General features: G+C 43.5%; 1 protein-coding gene across 3 annotated transcripts in view; it reads right to left on the bottom strand.

Moving 5' to 3' along the window:
- Window positions 1–16,717, bottom strand: part of LOC123484098 (carbonic anhydrase 14-like) — a 29,467-nt gene that overhangs the window by 10,331 nt on the left and 2,419 nt on the right. For all 3 annotated transcript variants that reach the window (XM_045214071.1, XM_045214072.1, XM_045214073.1), the window contains exon 3: window positions 9,802–9,981. In XM_045214071.1, coding sequence (XP_045070006.1) covers window positions 9,802–9,981 — 180 coding nt within the window. The remainder of the gene's footprint in view (window positions 1–9,801; window positions 9,982–16,717) is intronic.

The raw sequence follows: 16,717 nt of genomic DNA, 5'->3' as shown, positions 1-16,717 counted from the left end.
TGTTAGTGATGGAGTCAGCATGGTTGCAGTAGTTACATATATGTTGTTAGTGATGGAGTCAGCATGGTTGCTGTAGTTAACTGTATGTTGTTAGTGATGGTGTCAGCATGTTTGCTGTAGTTACCTGTATTTATGTTGTTAGTGATGGAGTCAGCATGGTTGCTGTAGTTACCTGTATGTATGTTGTTAGTGATGGAGTCAGCATGGTTGCTGTAGTTACCTGTATGTCTGTTGTTAGTGATGGAGTCAGCATGGTTGCTATTGTTACCTGTATGTTGTTAGTGATGGTGTCAGCATGGTTTCTGTTGTTACCTGTATGTATGTTGTTAGTGATGGAGTCAGCATGGTTGCTGTAGTTACATGTATGTATGTTGTTAGTTATGGAGTCAGCATGGTTGCTGTAGTTACCTGTATGTATGTTGTTAGTGATGGAGTCAGCATGGTTGCTGTAGTTACCTGTATGTATGTTCTTAGTGATGGAGTCAGCATGGTTGCTGTAGTTACCTGTATGTATGTTGTTAGTGATGGAGTCAGCATGGTTGCTGTAGTTACCTGTATGTCTGCTGTTACTGATGGAGTCAGCATGGTTGCTGTAGTTACCTGTATGTTGTTAGTGATGGTGTCAGCATGGTTTCTGTAGTTACCTGTATGTATGTTGTTAGTGATGGAGTCAGCATAGTTGCTGTAGTTACCTGCATGTATGTTGTTAGTGATGGAGTCAGCATGGTTGCTGTAGTTACCTGTATGTCTGCTGTTAGTGATGGAGTCAGCATGGTTGCTGTAGTTACCTGTATGTTGTTAGTGATAGCGTCAGCATGGTTTCTGTAGTTACCTGTATGTATGTTGTTAGTGATGGAGTCAGCATGGTTGCTGTAGTTACCTGTATGGCTGTTGTTACTGATGGAATCATCATGGTTGCTGTATGTCTGTTGTTAGTGATGGCGTCAGCATGGTTGCTGTAGTTACCTGTATGTTGTTAGTGATGGAGTCAGCATGATTGCTGTAGTTACCTTTATGTTTGTTGTTAGTGATGGATTCAGCAAGATTGCTGTAGTTACCTGTATGTCTGTTGTTAGTGATGGAGTCAGCATGGTTGCAGTAGTTACATATATGTTGTTAGTGATGGAGTCAGCATGGTTGCTGTAGTTACCTGTATGTTGTTAGTGATGGTGTCAGCATGTTTGCTGTAGTTACCTGTATGTATGGTGTTAGTGATGGAGTCAGCATGGTTGATGTACTTACCTGTATGTATGTTCTTAGTGATGGAGTCAGCATGGTTGCTGTAGTTACCTGTATGGTGTTAGTGATGGAGTCAGCATGGTTGCTGTAGTTACCTGTATGTATGTTGTTAGTGATGGAGTCAGCATGGTTGCTATTGTTACCTGTATGTTGTTAGTGATGGTGTCAGCATGGTTTCTGTAGTTACCTGTATGTATGTTGTTAGTGATGGAGTCAGCATGGTTGCTGTAGTTACCTGTATGTTGTTAGTGATGGTGTCAGCATGGTTTCTGTAGTTACCTGTATGTATGTTGTTAGTGATGGAGTCAGCATAGTTGCTGTAGTTACCTGTATGTATGTTGTTAGTGATGGAGTCAGCATGGTTGCTGTAGTTACCTGTATGTCTGCTGTTACTGATGGATTCAGCATGGTTGCTGTAGTTACCTGTATGTTGTTAGTGATAGCGTCAGCATGGTTTCTGTAGTTACCTGTATGTATGTTGTTAGTGATGGAGTCAGCATGGTTGATGTAGTTACCTGTATGGCTGGTGTTACTGATGGAGTCAGCATGGTTGCTGTATGTCTGTTGTTAGGATGGCGTCAGCATGTTTGCTGTAGTTACCTGTATGTTGTTAGTGATGGAGTCAGCATGATTGCTGTAGTTACCTTTATGTTTGTTGTTAGTGATGGAGTCAGCATGGTTGCAGTAGTTACATATATGTTGTTAGTGATGGAGTCAGCATGATTGCTGTAGTTACCTGTATGTATGTTGTTAGTGATGGAGTCAGCATGGTTGCAGTAGTTACATATATGTTGTTAGTGATGGAGTCAGCATGGTTGCTGTAGTTACCTGTATGTTGTTAGTGATGGTGTCAGCATGTTTGCTGTAGTTACCTGTATGTATGTTGTTAGTGATGGAGTCAGCATGGTTGCTGTACTTAACTGTATGTATGTTCTTAGTGATGGAGTCAGCATGGTTGCTGTAGTTACCTGTATTATGTTAGTGATGGAGTCAGCATGGTTGCTGTAGTTACCTGTATGATGTTAGTGATGGAGTCAGCATGGTTGCTGTAGTTACCTGTATGTCTGTTGTTAGTGATGTAGTCAGCATGGTTGCTATTGTTTCCTGTATGTTGTTAGTGATGGTGTCAGCATGGTTTCTGTAGTTACCTGTATGTATGTTGTTAGTGATGGAGTCAGCATGGTTGCTGTAGTTACATGTATGTATGTTGTTAGTTATGGAGTCAGCATGGTTGCTGTAGTTACCTGTATGTTGTTAGTGATGGAGTCAGCATGGTTGCTGTAGTTACCTGTATGTCTGCTGTTAGTGATGGAGTCAGCATGGTTGCTGTAGTTACCTGTATGTTGTTAGTGATGGTGTCAGCATGGTTTCTGTAGTTAGCTGTATGTATGTTGTTAGTGATGGAGTCAGCATGGTTGCTGTAGTTACCTGTATATATGTTGTTAGTGATGGAGTCAGCATGGTTGCTGTAATTACCTGTATGTTGTTAGTGATGGAGTCAGCATGGTTGCTATTGTTACCTGTATGTTGTTAGTGATGGCGTCAGCATGGTTTCTGTAGTTACCTGTATGTATGTTGTTAGTCATGGAGTCAGCATGGTTGCTGTAGTTACCTGTATGTCTGTTGTTAGTGATGGAGTCAGCATGGTTACCTGTATGTTGTTAGTGATGGCGTCAGCATGGTTTCTATAGTTACTTGTATGTTGTTAGTGATGGAGTCAGCATGGTTGCTGTATGTCTGTTGTTAGTGCTGGAGTCAGCATGGTTGCTGTAGTTACCTGTATGTTGTTAGTGATGGAGTCAGCATGATTGCTGTAGTTACCTTTATGTTTGTTGTTAGTGATGGAGTCAGCATGGTTGCAGTTTTTACATATATGTTGTTAGTGATGGAGTCAGCATGGTTGCTGTAGTTATATGTATGTTGTTAGTGATGGTGTCAGCATGTTTGCTGTAGTTACCTGTATGTATGTTGTTAGTGATGGAGTCAGCATGGTTAATGTAGTTACCTGTATGTCTGATGTTAGTGATGGAGTAGCATGGTTGCTGTAGTTACCTGTATGTTGTTAGTGATGCCGTCAGCATGGTTTCTATAGTTACTTGTATGTCTGTTGTTAGTGATGGCGTCAGCATGTTTGCAGTAGTTACCTGTATGTCTGTTGATAGTGATGGAGTCAGCATGGTTGCTGTAGTTACCTGTATGTATGTTGTTAGTGATGGAGTCAGCATGGTTGCAGTAGTTACATATATGTTGTTAGTGATGGAGTCAGCATGGTTGCTGTAGTTACCTGTATGTTGTTAGTGATGGTGTCAGCATGTTTGCTGTAGTTACCTGTATGTATGTTGTTAGTGATGGAGTCAGCATGGTTGCTGTAGTTACCTGTATGTATGTTGTTAGTGATGGAGTCCGCATGGTTGCTGTAGTTACCTGTATGTCTGTTGTTAGTGATGGAGTCAGCATGGTTGCTATTGTTACCTGTATGTTGTTAGTGATGGTGTCAGCATGGTTTCTGTTGTTACCTGTATGTATGTTGTTAGTGATGGAGTCAGCATGGTTGCTGTAGTTACATGTATGTATGTTGTTAGTTATGGAGTCAGCATGGTTGCTGTAGTTACCTGTATGTATGTTGTTAGTGATGGAGTCAGCATGGTTGCTGTAGTTACCTGTATGTATGTTCTTAGTGATGGAGTCAGCATGGTTGCTGTAGTTACCTGTATGTATGTTGTTAGTGATGGAGTCAGCATGGTTGCTGTAGTTACCTGTATGTCTGCTGTTACTGATGGAGTCAGCATGGTTGCTGTAGTTACCTGTATGTTGTTAGTGATGGTGTCAGCATGGTTTCTGTAGTTACCTGTATGTATGTTGTTAGTGATGGAGTCAGCATAGTTGCTGTAGTTACCTGCACGTATGTTGTTAGTGATGGAGTCAGCATGGTTGCTGTAGTTACCTGTATGTCTGCTGTTAGTGATGGAGTCAGCATGGTTGCTGTAGTTACCTGTATGTTGTTAGTGATAGCGTCAGCATGGTTTCTGTAGTTACCTGTATGTATGTTGTTAGTGATGGAGTCAGCATGGTTGCTGTAGTTACCTGTATGGCTGTTGTTACTGATGGAATCATCATGGTTGCTGTATGTCTGTTGTTAGTGATGGCGTCAGCATGGTTGCTGTAGTTACCTGTATGTTGTTAGTGATGGAGTCAGCATGATTGCTGTAGTTACCTTTATGTTTGTTGTTAGTGATGGATTCAGCATGATTGCTGTAGTTACCTGTATGTCTGTTGTTAGTGATGGAGTCAGCATGGTTGCAGTAGTTACATATATGTTGTTAGTGATGGAGTCAGCATGGTTGCTGTAGTTACCTGTATGTTGTTAGTGATGGTGTCAGCATGTTTGCTGTAGTTACCTGTATGTATGGTGTTAGTGATGGAGTCAGCATGGTTGATGTACTTACCTGTATGTATGTTCTTAGTGATGGAGTCAGCATGGTTGCTGTAGTTACCTGTATGGTGTTAGTGATGGAGTCAGCATGGTTGCTGTAGTTACCTGTATGTCTGTTGTTAGTGATGGAGTCAGCATGGTTGCTATTGTTACCTGTATGTTGTTAGTGATGGTGTCAGCATGGTTTCTGTAGTTACCTGTATGTATGTTGTTAGTGATGGAGTCAGCATGGTTGCTGTAGTTACCTGTATGTTGTTAGTGATGGTGTCAGCATGGTTTCTGTAGTTACCTGTATGTATGTTGTTAGTGATGGAGTCAGCATAGTTGCTGTAGTTACCTGTATGTATGTTGTTAGTGATGGAGTCAGCATGGTTGCTGTAGTTACCTGTATGTCTGCTGTTACTGATGGATTCAGCATGGTTGCTGTAGTTACCTGTATGTTGTTAGTGATAGCGTCAGCATGGTTTCTGTAGTTACCTGTATGTTGTTAGTGATGGTGTCAGCATGGTTGCTGTAGTTACCTGTATGTCTGTTGTTAGTGATGGAGTCAGCATGGTTGCTGTAGTTACCTGTATGTTGTTAGTGATGGCGTCAGCATGGTTTCTATAGTTACTTGTATGTATGTTGTTAGTGATGGCGTCAGCATGGTTGCAGTAGTTACCTGTATGTCTGTTGATTGTGATGGAGTCAGCATGGTTGCTGTAGTTACTTGTATGTTGTTAGTGATGGAGTCAGCATGATTGTTGTAGTTACATGTATGTTGTTAGTGATGGTGTCAGCATGGTTCCTCTAGTTACCTGTATGTTGTTAGTGATGGAGTCAGCTTGGTTGCTGTACTTACCTGTATGTTGTTAGTGATGGCGTCAGCATGGTTTCTGTAGTTACCTGTATGTATGTTGTTAGTGATGGAGTCAGCATGGTTGCTGTAGTTACATGTATGTCTGTTGTTAGTCATGGAGTCAGCATGGTTGCTGTAGTTACTTGAATGTATGTTGTTAGTGATGGAGTCAGCATGGTTGCTGTAGTTACCTGTATGTATGTTGTTAGTGATGGAGTCAGCATGGTTGCTGTAGTTATATGTATGTATGTTGTTAGTGATGGAGTCAGTATGCTTGCTGTAGTTACCTGTATGTATGTTGTTAGTGATGGAGTCAGCATGGTTGCTGTAGTTACCTGTATGTTGTTAGTGATGGAGTCAGCATGGTTGCTGTAGTTACCTGTATGTCTGTTGTTAGTGATGGAGTCAGCCTGGTTTCTGTAGTTCCCTGTATGTTGTTAGTGATGGAGGCAGCATGGTTGCTGTAGTTACCTGTCTGTTTTTAGTGATGGAGTCAGCATGGTTGCTGTAGTTACTTGTATGTATGTTGTTAGTGATGGAGTCAGCATGGTTGCTGTAGTTATGTGTATGTCTGTTGTTAGTGATGGCATCAGCATGGTTGCTGTAGTTACCTGTATGTCTGTTGTTAGTGATGGAGTCAGCATGGTTGCTGTAGTTACCTGTATGTTGTTAGTGATGGAGTCAGCATGGTTGCTTTAGTTACCTGTATATCTGTTGTTAGTGATGGAGTCAGCATGGTTGCTATTGTTACCTGTATGTTGTTAGTGATGGCGTCAGCATGGTTTCTGTAGTTACCTGTATGTATGTTGTTAGTCATGGAGTCAGCATGGTTGCTGTAGTTACCTGTATGTCTGTTGTTAGTGATGGAGTCAGCATGGTTACCTGTATGTTGTTAGTGATGGCGTCAGCATGGTTTCTATAGTTACTTGTATGTTGTTAGTGATGGAGTCAGCATGGTTGCTGTATGTCTGTTGTTAGTGCTGGAGTCAGCATGGTTGCTGTAGTTACCTGTATGTTGTTAGTGATGGAGTCAGCATGATTGCTGTAGTTACCTTTATGTTTGTTGTTAGTGATGGAGTCAGCATGGTTGCAGTTTTTACATATATGTTGTTAGTGATGGAGTCAGCATGGTTGCTGTAGTTATATGTATGTTGTTAGTGATGGTGTCAGCATGTTTGCTGTAGTTACCTGTATGTATGTTGTTAGTGATGGAGTCAGCATGGTTAATGTAGTTACCTGTATGTCTGATGTTAGTGATGGAGTCAGCATGGTTGCTGTAGTTACCTGTATGTTGTTAGTGATGGCGTCAGCATGGTTTCTATAGTTACTTGTATGTCTGTTGTTAGTGATGGCGTCAGCATGTTTGCAGTAGTTACCTGTATGTCTGTTGATAGTGATGGAGTCAGCATGGTTGCTGTAGTTACATATATGTTGTTAGTGATGGAGTCAGCATGGTTGCTGTAGTTAACTGTATGTTGTTAGTGATGGTGTCAGCATGTTTGCTGTAGTTACCTGTATTTATGTTGTTAGTGATGGAGTCAGCATGGTTGCTGTAGTTACCTGTATGTATGTTGTTAGTGATGGAGTCAGCATGGTTGCTGTAGTTACCTGTATGTCTGTTGTTAGTGATGGAGTCAGCATGGTTGCTATTGTTACCTGTATGTTGTTAGTGATGGTGTCAGCATGGTTTCTGTTGTTACCTGTATGTATGTTGTTAGTGATGGAGTCAGCATGGTTGCTGTAGTTACATGTATGTATGTTGTTAGTTATGGAGTCAGCATGGTTGCTGTAGTTACCTGTATGTATGTTGTTAGTGATGGAGTCAGCATGGTTGCTGTAGTTACCTGTATGTATGTTCTTAGTGATGGAGTCAGCATGGTTGCTGTAGTTACCTGTATGTATGTTGTTAGTGATGGAGTCAGCATGGTTGCTGTAGTTACCTGTATGTCTGCTGTTACTGATGGAGTCAGCATGGTTGCTGTAGTTACCTGTATGTTGTTAGTGATGGTGTCAGCATGGTTTCTGTAGTTACCTGTATGTATGTTGTTAGTGATGGAGTCAGCATAGTTGCTGTAGTTACCTGCATGTATGTTGTTAGTGATGGAGTCAGCATGGTTGCTGTAGTTACCTGTATGTCTGCTGTTAGTGATGGAGTCAGCATGGTTGCTGTAGTTACCTGTATGTTGTTAGTGATAGCGTCAGCATGGTTTCTGTAGTTACCTGTATGTATGTTGTTAGTGATGGAGTCAGCATGGTTGCTGTAGTTACCTGTATGGCTGTTGTTACTGATGGAATCATCATGGTTGCTGTATGTCTGTTGTTAGTGATGGCGTCAGCATGGTTGCTGTAGTTACCTGTATGTTGTTAGTGATGGAGTCAGCATGATTGCTGTAGTTACCTTTATGTTTGTTGTTAGTGATGGATTCAGCATGATTGCTGTAGTTACCTGTATGTCTGTTGTTAGTGATGGAGTCAGCATGGTTGCAGTAGTTACATATATGTTGTTAGTGATGGAGTCAGCATGGTTGCTGTAGTTACCTGTATGTTGTTAGTGATGGTGTCAGCATGTTTGCTGTAGTTACCTGTATGTATGGTGTTAGTGATGGAGTCAGCATGGTTGATGTACTTACCTGTATGTATGTTCTTAGTGATGGAGTCAGCATGGTTGCTGTAGTTACCTGTATGGTGTTAGTGATGGAGTCAGCATGGTTGCTGTAGTTACCTGTATGTCTGTTGTTAGTGATGGAGTCAGCATGGTTGCTATTGTTACCTGTATGTTGTTAGTGATGGTGTCAGCATGGTTTCTGTAGTTACCTGTATGTATGTTGTTAGTGATGGAGTCAGCATGGTTGCTGTAGTTACCTGTATGTTGTTAGTGATGGTGTCAGCATGGTTTCTGTAGTTACCTGTATGTATGTTGTTAGTGATGGAGTCAGCATAGTTGCTGTAGTTACCTGTATGTATGTTGTTAGTGATGGAGTCAGCATGGTTGCTGTAGTTACCTGTATGTCTGCTGTTACTGATGGATTCAGCATGGTTGCTGTATTTACCTGTATGTTGTTAGTGATAGCGTCAGCATGGTTTCTGTAGTTACCTGTATGTATGTTGTTAGTGATGGAGTCAGCATGGTTGATGTAGTTACCTGTATGGCTGGTGTTACTGATGGAGTCAGCATGGTTGCTGTATGTCTGTTGTTAGGATGGCGTCAGCATGGTTGCTGTAGTTACCTGTATGTTGTTAGTGATGGAGTCAGCATGATTGCTGTAGTTACCTTTATGTTTGTTGTTAGTGATGGAGTCAGCATGATTGCTGTAGTTACCTGTATGTATGTTGTTAGTGATGGAGTCAGCATGGTTGCAGTAGTTACATATATGTTGTTAGTGATGGAGTCAGCATGGTTGCTGTAGTTACCTGTATGTTGTTAGTGATGGTGTCAGCATGTTTGCTGTAGTTACCTGTATGTATGTTGTTAGTGATGGAGTCAGCATGGTTGCTGTACTTAACTGTATGTATGTTCTTAGTGATGGAGTCAGCATGGTTGCTGTAGTTACCTGTATGATGTTAGTGATGGAGTCAGCATGGTTGCTGTAGTTACCTGTATGATGTTAGTGATGGAGTCAGCATGGTTGCTGTAGTTACCTGTATGTCTGTTGTTAGTGATGTAGTCAGCATGGTTGCTATTGTTTCCTGTATGTTGTTAGTGATGGTGTCAGCATGGTTTCTGTAGTTACCTGTATGTATGTTGTTAGTGATGGAGTCAGCATGGTTGCTGTAGTTACATGTATGTATGTTGTTAGTTATGGAGTCAGCATGGTTGCTGTAGTTACCTGTATGTTGTTAGTGATGGAGTCAGCATGGTTGCTGTAGTTACCTGTATGTCTGCTGTTAGTGATGGAGTCAGCATGGTTGCTGTAGTTACCTGTATGTTGTTAGTGATGGTGTCAGCATGGTTTCTGTAGTTAGCTGTATGTATGTTGTTAGTGATGGAGTCAGCATGGTTGCTGTAGTTACCTGTATGTATGTTGTTAGTGATGGAGTCAGCATGGTTGCTGTAATTACCTGTATGTTGTTAGTGATGGAGTCAGCATGGTTGCTGTTGTTACCTGTATGTTGTTAGTGATAGCGTCAGCATGGTTTCTGTAGTTACCTGTATGTATGTTGTTAGTGATGGAGTCAGCATGGTTTCTGTAGTTACCTGTATGGCTGTTGTTACTGATGGAGTTAGCATGGTTGCTGTAGTTACATGTATGTCTGTTGTTTGTGATGGAGTCAGCATGGTTGCTGTAGTTACCTGTATGTCCATTGTTGTAGAGGCTGAAGGGTTTGTTGCCGTGCTGGCCATAACCCAGGGGTGTCAGAGGGTCCAGGCTGGGGTCATACTGGGTCTGGACCGTTGCCACGTCAACCGGAGACTGGGCCTTACCACCACAGTCTGGGAAGTACTCCGCCCACTTTGATTGGCCCACTGAACCTGAGGGGGAGGGGAAGGGAAGAGAGTGACCAAAACATGACACATATTGAGACTCTCTATCAGTGATGTACCACACACATTAAGCATGGCCAGTCATTTCATATTGACCTCTTGACCTATCACATTACCACCCTGCTCATCCTGTCTTTCACACTCATCCTCTGTACTTGACCTGCTCTGACTAATGACCATTGCCTAATGAGCATCATCACCCTGACGAACACACACCCAGACACACAACACACACACACATATACAGTACACAAACAAACACACTTACGCGCACACACAGATTTATTGGCCAATGAAGAAAGGCCCAATTAAATCTTACAGGATTATGTTACACTAATATAGAGTAAGAGATACAGTAGTAGAAAGGGTTAGAATACTAAATCTAGAATGTTTGGGAGTGAGTGTGTCCAGTAGTATTAGAAGGTTTGAAAGCTTGGGAGAGAGGGAGTATGTACAGGTGTAGGATCTTAATTTGATCACTCTTTTGTTGCTGAGAATTTTCCTGCACCCCAGGAAATGCAGGTGAACTTCGTGATTTACATAAATTAACTGAAAACCTGCACCAACACACAGTTACAGTGCCTTCAGAAAGTATTCACACCCCTTGACTTTTTCCACATGTTGTTACATTACAGCCTGAATTTAAAATTGAGTACATTGAGATGTTTCTTGTCACTGTCCTACACAATACCCCATAATGTCAAAGTGGAATTATGTTTTTCGAAATGTTTACAAATTAATGAAAAATGAAAAGCTCAAACGTCTTGAGTCAATAAGTATTCAACCCCTTTTGTCATGGCAAGCCTAAATAAGTTCAGGATACATTTTTTGCCACCACCAAGAAATATTATGGACTAAGGAAGAAAACCGCTCATGGATTTCAATAGTGAGGCCAATAGTAACTTTAAAACAGTTACAGAGTTTAATGGCTGTGATAGGAGAAAACTGAGGATGGGTCAACAACATTGTAGTTACTCCACAATACTAACCTAATTGACAGAGTGAAAAGAAGGAAGCCTGTACAGAATACAAATATTCCAAAACATGCATCCTGTTTGTAACAAGGCACTAAAGTCATACTGCAAAAAAAACTTTTTGTCCTGAATACAAAGTGTTATGTTTGGGACAAATCCAATACAACACCTTACTGAGTACCACTCTCCATATTGTCAAGCATAGTTGTGGCTGCATCATGTTATGGGTATGCTTGTAATCGTTAAGGACTGGGGAATTTTTCAGGATGAAAAATAAATGGAATGGAGCTAAGCAAAGGCAAAATCCTAGAGGAAAATCTGGTTTAGTCTGCTTTCCACCAGACACTGGGAGATTAATTCACCTTTCAGCAGGATAATAATCTAAAACACAAGGCCAAATCTACACTGGAGTTGCTTACCAAGAAGACAGTGAATGTTCCTGAGTGGCCGAGATACAGTTTTAACTTAAATCTACTTTATCTATGGCAAGACCGGAGAATGGTTGTCAAGCAACGATTAACAACCAATTTGACAGAGCTTGAAGAATTTTGAAAAGAATAATGGGCAAATGTTGCACAATTCAGGTGTTGTCACGCCCTGACTCAGGGGACTCGTATATGTTGAGTCAGGGTGTGTATATTCTTTGTGGTGTTTTCTATGTTTTGATCTATTATGTGTAGATCTATGTTGGCCGGTGTGGTTCCCAATCAGAGGCAGCTGTAGCTCGTTGTCTCTGATTGGGGATCATACTTAGGCAGCCTTTTGGCACTAGTGGGTTGTGGGATCTTGTTCCATGTAAGGTATGTTGTGTGTGCTACCTTGGACTTAACGTTTCGTTTATTGTTTTGTCGAGTGTTTATTGGTTTAATAAACATGTACGTATATCACGCTGCGCCTTGGTCTGTCCCGTCATTAAACGAACGTGACAGAAGATCCCACCAAACGAGGACCAAGCAGCGTGTCCAGGCGGAGCGAATGGCCATGTCACAGGTGGCCAATTTGTGGTCATGGGAGGAGATATTCGCGGGGAAAGGACCATGGGCTAAGGTAGATGCCCAGGCAGGAGAGGAGCAACGGCAACACGGAGGAGGCCGGTCGAGGAGGAAGCCCGAGAAGCAGCCCCAATAAGGAGGAAGCGTATGACTGGGCAAGCTCCGTGTTATGCGGAGCTACTTACTGTGTCGCCAGTGCGCCGGCACAGTCCTGTACGTCCTGTGCTTGCACCACGCACGTGCCGTGCGAAGATGGGCATCCAGCCAGGACGGGGTGTGCCGGCTCAACGCTCCTGGTCTCCAGTACGCCTCCTCGGTCCCGCATATCCTGCGCCAGTTCTACGAACTGTATCGCCAGTGCGCGTGCACAGCCCAGTGCGTCCTGTGCCAGCGCCCCGCACGTGTAGTGCGAAAGTGGGCAGCCAGCCAGGACGGGTTGTGCCAGCTCTCCGCTCCAGACCTCCAGTCCGCCTTCACAGTCTGGTCCGGCCCATTCCTGCTCCTCGCACCAAGCCAGTGGTGCGCGTCGTCCAGCCCGGCCCGGCCTGTTCCTGCTCCCCGCACCAAGCCAGTGGTGCGCGTCGCCAGCCCGGCCCGGCCTGTTCCTGCTCCTCGCACCAAGCCAGTGGTGCGCGTCGCCAGTACGGCCCGGCCTGTTCCTGCTCCTCGCACCAAGCCAGTGGTGCGTGTCGCCAGTCCGGCCCGGCCTGTTCCTGCTCCTCGCACCAAGCCAGTGGTGCGCGTCACCAGTCCGGCCCGGCCCGTTCCTGCCCCTCGCACCAAGCCAGTGGTGCGTGTTCCTAGTCAGGTCCGGCCCGTGCCTGCTCCTCGCACCAGACCAGTGGTGCGTTTGTCCAGTCCGGCACGGCCTGTGCTCGTTCCACCGGTGCCTGGTCCGGCACCGGTCAGCTGCTCCACTCCGGAGCCAGAGCAGTCCACTCCACCGGTGCCTGATCCAGTTCCGGTCAGCTGTTCCACTCCGGAGCCAGAGCAGTCCGCTCCACCGGTGCCTGATCCAGCTCCGGTCAGCTGCTCCACTCCGGAGCCAGAGCAGTCCGCTCCACCGGGGTCTAGTCCAGCTCCGATCAGCGGCTCCACTCCGGAGCCAGAGCAGTCCACTCCACCGGTGCCTGATCCAGCTCCGGTCAGCGGCTCCACTCCGGAGCCAGAGCAGTCCGCTCCACCAGTGCCAAGTCCAGCTCCGGTCAGCGGCTTCAGTCCAGACCATGACGTCAGCCCCTCTCCAGGTTCGGGGTCTCCCACACCAGGGCTCAGACAGGGCCTGGCGTATCGTGGGAGGAAGGAGAGGGGAAGCAGCGCGCCGAGGTCCAGACCAGACCAGGGGCGCAACAGGGAGGCGGAGAGTGAGAGGTCGTCACCGCCCACCCGGCCCCTACCCTGTTATGTTTATGTTGTGCGGTCGGAGTCCGCACCTTTGGGGGGGGGGGGGTACTGTCACGCCCTGACTCAGGGGACTCATATATGTTGAGTCAGGGTGTGTATATTCTTTGTGGTGTTTTCTATGTATTGATCTATTATGTGTAGATCTATGTTGGCCGGTGTGGTTCCCAATCAGAGGCAGCTGTAGCTCGTTGTCTCTGATTGGGGATCATACTTAGGCAGCCTTTTGGCACTAGTGGGTTGTGGGATCTTGTTCCTTGTAAGGTATGTTGTGTGTGCTACCTTGGACTTCACGTTTCGTTTATTGTTTTGTCGAGTGTTTATTGGTTTAATAAACATGTACATATATCACGCTGCGCCTTGGTCTGTCCTGTCATTAAACGAACGTGACAGGTGTGGAAAGCTCTTAGAGACTTACCCAGAAAGACTCACAGCTGTAATCGCTGCCAAAGGTGCTTCTACAAAGTATTGACTCAATACTTATATAAATGAGATATTTCTGTATTTCATTTTCAATAAATTGGCAACAATTTATGAAAACATGTTTTCACTTTGCCATTATGGTGTATTATTATGTGTAGATGGGTGAGAAAAATATATATTTAATCCATTTTGAATTCAGGCTGTAACACAACAAAATGTGGAATACTTTAAGGGGTATGAATACTTTCTGAAGGCAATATTGCACTTTTCATGTAACCTACTTTTGTCCAGCTAATAGCCTAACCACTGGTCAAGCAATATTATGGACTAAAAGTTATAATCTTGTTGCTGCAGGATTATTTTGCTACAACAATACCGGTCAAATTAAGATCCTACGTCTGTATGGAGTATCAGAATGTTAGAATACTGGATGGTGTGTGTGTGTGTGTGTGTGTTTGTGTTTGTGCGCGAGAGAGAGAGTGTATACAAGAGTGTAAAGTCAGTGGTCAGTCATGCATGCATGATGAGGTGGTGCATTATATTCACAGTGGTGAGCACACACACACAAACATCCTTCTTCAATACTAATTGGAGGGGAGAGGGAAACAGGGGAGCAGAGAGAGGGAGACTGATAGGTGCACAGACAGACGTTCTGGGCACAGAGAGAAAGAGAGATGCAAACAGAGAGAGAGAGAGAGAGAGAGACGGGGTAGAGGGGATTCAGACTAGAGAGACTGAGGGAAGACAGGAGAGGGGGTCAGAGAGGTGGAATAATGAAAGGACATGTAGAGAATGAGAGAGTGACAAGCAAGAGAAAGAATTTGAATTTGAGAGTAGGCAGAAAAGAGAAGAGGAGTGATGGTAGTAAAGGGCAGGGGCAGGAACACAACTTAGACTCAAACCACCACAATTACAAGAAGCCTTTCAAGACAATCAGAAACAAGTATTCAACAATGCCATAGTATAATTAAGCAATAAGGCCCGAGGGGGTGTGGTATATGGCCAATATACCATGGCTAAGTGCTATTCTTATGCACGACGCAACGCAGAGTGCCTGGATACAGCCCTTAGCCGTGGTATATTGGCCATATACCACAAACCCCCGAGGTGCCTTATTGCTATTATAAAATGGTTACAAACGTAATTAGAACAGTAAAAATAAATGTTTTGTCAAACCCGGGGTATACGGTCTCATATACCACGGCTTTCAGCCAATCAGCATTCAGGGCTCGAACCAGCCAGTTTATAACAGTTAATAATACAGAATACACAGACGGTTCATAGTCATTGTGGCCCCATATTTCATAACCCACGAATTCAGTCAGCAGTCAGATCTCAATATGAGGTCTCTTCTCCAACCCTCAGTGTGCCCTAGCCTGCTACGGAGGTCAGTCCTCTACTCTCCATGCCACTGTCAATCAGTGTGAGGGTATCCTTTCTACATTAGTGCTATACTTACGCACACACACACACACACTCTGTCTCTCACACTCCACCCTAGTGTTTATCTGCAGTGGGCTCAGGGGGATTTTACTTTCCTAGGGGGATTAGAGAGAGACCTTTTTACACCATCACTATCCCCCCAGCTACCACAAAAAAAAGTTTGTTAGAGCTTGGTTAGAGCGTGGTTGTCCTATGGTTATTTTGCATACAATCTTCCCACAACTTTCTGGGAATGGTGCAGGATAGTTGTTTGGCTTTGGAATGTTTTCAGCACATTTAAGGAACTTTATTTTCTTGGTATTTCATTACTTTAAAGGCGCAACATCCATTTTTGGACTTATAAATTAATAATATGCACCCATTGATTCTTGAAGAATATAACTTATAAATGCCTCATGAGCTTAGTTCAACTGTCATATCACATAAAAAAACCAAAATATAAGCTTGTTTTACTCCAATGTTCGTAAACAAAGTAACATTCAGAGAATGTTCTAAGAATGTTATTTAAAACGTATACATTCCGTTCTCAGCATCAATAAAACTCTCTCTATCCTCTATTTTGCTAAGTGTGTTCAGTTGTGTTGGCTGCGCCCACTAATTGGCCACACCTGATCTTAATGAGTACTTGTTTCCTTTGCATGGGGTCTGTTTGAATAGACTAAAATTAACAGCTTTGTATGAGTTTAAAAAATGTATCATTTGAGCTCCATCCTGGTGGCGCAGTGGACTAATTCCATGGATAGAGAACAGAACATTATTGGTTTGAATCTCACTGATGCTGTGTCATAATTAAAATAAATGTGTTTGCATGATTAATGCCTAAGAAAATGAATTTCCATGTGTCCCATCTGTTCTTGGAGTTTAAAAAAAGTTAACCGTAATAAGCTAGCAGTGTTATTTAAAGTTTTATTGAAACATTCCCAGTGAAAGTTTTAAGGAAGTTATTAAAAAACCTCCAAATAACCAATAATTTTAATTCTCAGAGCGTTAATAAAGCCTCCCAGGAAAACGTTCAACCCACTGGGCACCGACGTCAGTTCAACGTCTAGTTTTGATTTACATTTGGTTGAGTTGTCAACTAATGTGAATTAAACGTGAAATCAACAAAACATTTCACCATGTCATTGGATTTAGGTTAAAAGTTGGATTTAAAAAAATACGAAATGCCCTTATGTTGATGACTCAACCAGTTTTTGCCCAGTGGGAAGGAACCTAAACATAAAAACAGGCAACATTTTCACTTACATTTAATAATGTTCTGTTTCACTTGTCAGAAAACATATGGCAATGTCAAACCAAAAACATACGTTCCCCCAACTTCCAAGGAACCAAATGTGCTAGCTGGGCCTACACACACATGCACAATCCCCTCCCCCGGCCTGTACCTCTAAGCCGTCCTCTATCCCCCTCCTTGCCCACCGCCCCCCAAAAATGAGAAAAACTTGTCCTGCAGCTCCACAGTTGGTTGTCATGGAGGTCCCCATGGTTACA

This window comes from Coregonus clupeaformis, unplaced genomic scaffold, assembly GCF_020615455.1.
Source record: "Coregonus clupeaformis isolate EN_2021a unplaced genomic scaffold, ASM2061545v1 scaf0195, whole genome shotgun sequence".
NCBI lineage: Eukaryota > Metazoa > Chordata > Actinopteri > Salmoniformes > Salmonidae > Coregonus > Coregonus clupeaformis.
This window is presented reverse-complemented; position numbering and strand designations above follow the sequence as displayed.